The sequence below is a fragment of the Micropterus salmoides genome, unplaced genomic scaffold (genome assembly GCF_014851395.1).
Source record: "Micropterus salmoides isolate LMB-PRFRI ecotype aquatic unplaced genomic scaffold, ASM1485139v1 Ms_hic_scaffold_19, whole genome shotgun sequence".
NCBI lineage: Eukaryota > Metazoa > Chordata > Actinopteri > Centrarchiformes > Centrarchidae > Micropterus > Micropterus salmoides.
In genome coordinates this window covers 3,631,034-3,633,869 of record NW_024041039.1, presented here as the reverse complement: position 1 = coordinate 3,633,869, position 2,836 = coordinate 3,631,034, and the positions used below count along the sequence as shown (strand labels likewise).

The 2,836-nt window shown below is 39.5% G+C and overlaps 1 protein-coding gene across 1 annotated transcript; it reads left to right on the top strand.

The window, feature by feature from the left end:
• The first annotated feature begins 1,254 nt into the window (after positions 1-1,254).
• LOC119910469 (cytochrome c oxidase assembly protein COX19-like) lies at positions 1,255-1,890 on the top strand. Its single transcript, XM_038729099.1, has one exon. It carries the CDS (start codon positions 1,362-1,364, stop codon positions 1,647-1,649), a length of 288 nt encoding a protein of 95 aa, XP_038585027.1. The 5' UTR covers positions 1,255-1,361; the 3' UTR covers positions 1,650-1,890.
• Positions 1,891-2,836: the final 946 nt, after the last annotated feature.

Below are 2,836 nucleotides of genomic sequence, written 5' to 3'. Positions count from 1 at the left end.
CGGTGAAGAAACAATAAGTAAGACCGAGATTCAAGGTAAAACAAGTGTGCAGGGGTTAGAGGGTAGGGCAGCATGGTGTGGCAACTTATATAAACAAAGGAGAATAAAGAGAGAAGAACTTAAGATAAAGTAAATAACAATATCTGATAGAGATACAAAGATATAAGTATTTGTCCTGCATGTTGATGTACTGGAAAAATGATCCAGGTTATGCAGTTTTGCATAGATGCATCATTATACATGTTAAACAGAAAACAATAGGACAAAAGGAATACCAATAAATAAATAAAACTCTGTTTCTATTCATCCTGTGGACATATGTCAAAAACGGTATATAGCCTTTTTATAACAGAGATTGTTATGAATGTTTTCAAAATGTGAATAATTATTGCATCATTTGGTGTGTGAGCATAATTTTACTATTGTAGTTTTTATATTTTGATGAGTGTGTTTTAAAGTGCAAATAAAACAACAATAATATAGCACCATTAATTTAACATTGGTCAGAGAAGCATTTTACGGTGTTCAAATTTAGCTAAGCTTTAAGCAAAGTTCATCACTTTTAGAAAGCTGTATTTCTCAGTAAAGTATATTTTTAAAAACAGAAAACAAGCAGAATGTAGAAGTGAAAGCAGAAGCATTAAATATATATAAAAAGGAAGAAAATGAAGAAGGAAACTCCAGCTTTTCATCACCAACAGAAAAACCTGAGAGACTGCAAATAAACAGAATAAAACTAAATACTAAAAAGAGAATTTCCCCCTGCAGTTAAACTGCTGTCGCCTCCGGGGAAAGAGCTTCAGCAGGAAAAACCAGAAGATGTAGAAGCAGGAACAGAATTTGAAGACGTACAAGAGAAGTAAGAAGGAAAAATAACTTGAGTTTGTGAGGCGGCTCCATGCAGCAGCAGCCTGAACACATTTTATTTTCCAGACACATGTTCTTTCTGAAAATTTTTGCTTAAGAAAGATCTCATGTATGCACAGTTTTTTGACTGAATATTAACAGGAAACTTATAGAGCAGAGCTTTGAGCTAACCTCAGCATGCTAACATGCTAATGTTTAGCAGCTATTTGTTCACCATCTTACTTTAAGGTGACCAGATTTCTGTAATGAAAACCGGGGACATATGAGTTTGTTGGTCAGTAGGTCATTAAAAAATATGTTATATACGAAATAAAAAAGGGGGACATAATAATCTGTCAAGCGTAACTCTTCTGAATGAAATAAAGTGAGGCAGAAACTAGCTTTCAGTCAATAACGCCGACAGGGTCGCGTACGGCGGCTGTTGTTGTAGCTTTCGCATTTTATGGAAAAAGTCCCACAGCTTTTAGAAACAGGCTGTTTAACCCCAGACAAACATGTCCACTGCTATGAACTTCGGGTCGAAGAGTTTTACGCCCCGGCCTCCTGAAAAAGGCTCCTTCCCTCTGGACCACTTCGGAGAGTGTAAAGCCTTCAAGGAGACGTTTATGAAATGCCTGAGAGACAACAGCTTCGACAACTCCAAGTGCCGACTGCAGTCCAAAGGCTACCTGGAGTGCCGCATGGACCATCAGCTGATGGCCAAGGAGCCTCTGGAGAAACTGGGATTCAAGGACCTGATGGATCCTCCTCCCGGCCAGGCAGACAGAGACACTAAACCCTGACAACGCAAATCCTACAAAAGCATGTTGAGGACAAAGGCCTCTGTGAGTGTGACGGAGAGAAGACGGGCCTCAAGGACTTTGAGAATGTGGGCCTTGAGATTGAGGACATTGTGGTTTGCATTGTGGCCTCAGTTTAAGGTTAAGGAGTACAAAATAATTTTATCAACCCTTTGTGTACATAACATAAAATGAATCATATTTGGAAATGTTGTTTTGGCAATAAATCTTTTGTATTTAAATTTTACAAAAAGGGCGGCTGTGGCTCAGGAGGTAGAGCGGGTTGGCCGTTAATCGGAAGGTCGGCGGTTCAATCCCCGGCTCCCCCTGGTTGCGTGTCGAAGTGTCCTTGGGCAAGATACTGAACCCCGAATTGCAAAACCGGCTATTCCGCCAGTGTATGAATGAGTGTGACTGGTGAATGCAGATGTAGTGTAAAAGCGCTTTGAGTGGTCGAAAAGACTAGAAAGGCGCTATACAGAGCGTTTACATTTAAGTAGAGGCTGCACTCACTTTCTGGCAAGTTGAAAACTTCATTTTATGTTGTGTTTTGGCCATTTAAAGGTATTTTAAGATGTAAAAAGGACTGGATTGGTTGGTACACAGCAGGTTAAATAATGTAGAGTAATAAGGATAATTGCAAAAGAGATCATGTCTTTATTTTAAATATGACTCAGCAGTAAGTCGTGTTAATTATCAGTTACAGTGTGTTTTCCAAATATAAACACGGATATTGGACATAAGCCTACCAAACACATATTCCATCGGCAACATCAGCTATTAATGGTAATCACGCCTGGTTACGCTATAAACTGAACTAAACACTTATTTGGCCACAAGTATGATTATTCCGTTAAAAGAAATGTTAAAATATCACAAAGACATACCTTTGCTATTACCACGGACATTAACTGATGTTTATTTGCACGTTATGTCCGTTTGATCCAGATAAAAGCAGCTGTAGACGTAAAGAGACTGGGCGATACAGCTTTAACATACTGTGTGTGCTCCCGCCTGTCTGCTCTGCTGTCCGGTCTTTGTGGCCACGTACAATCTGATTTCAGGTCTGTTAACGCCTTATATGGTCTAAAATTAACACACAATTAAAAAAGCGGGGACATTTCCGGCGATAGGCCACCAAAACCGGGGACTGTTCCCGGAAAAACCCCATCTTGGTATAGTGTGATAGC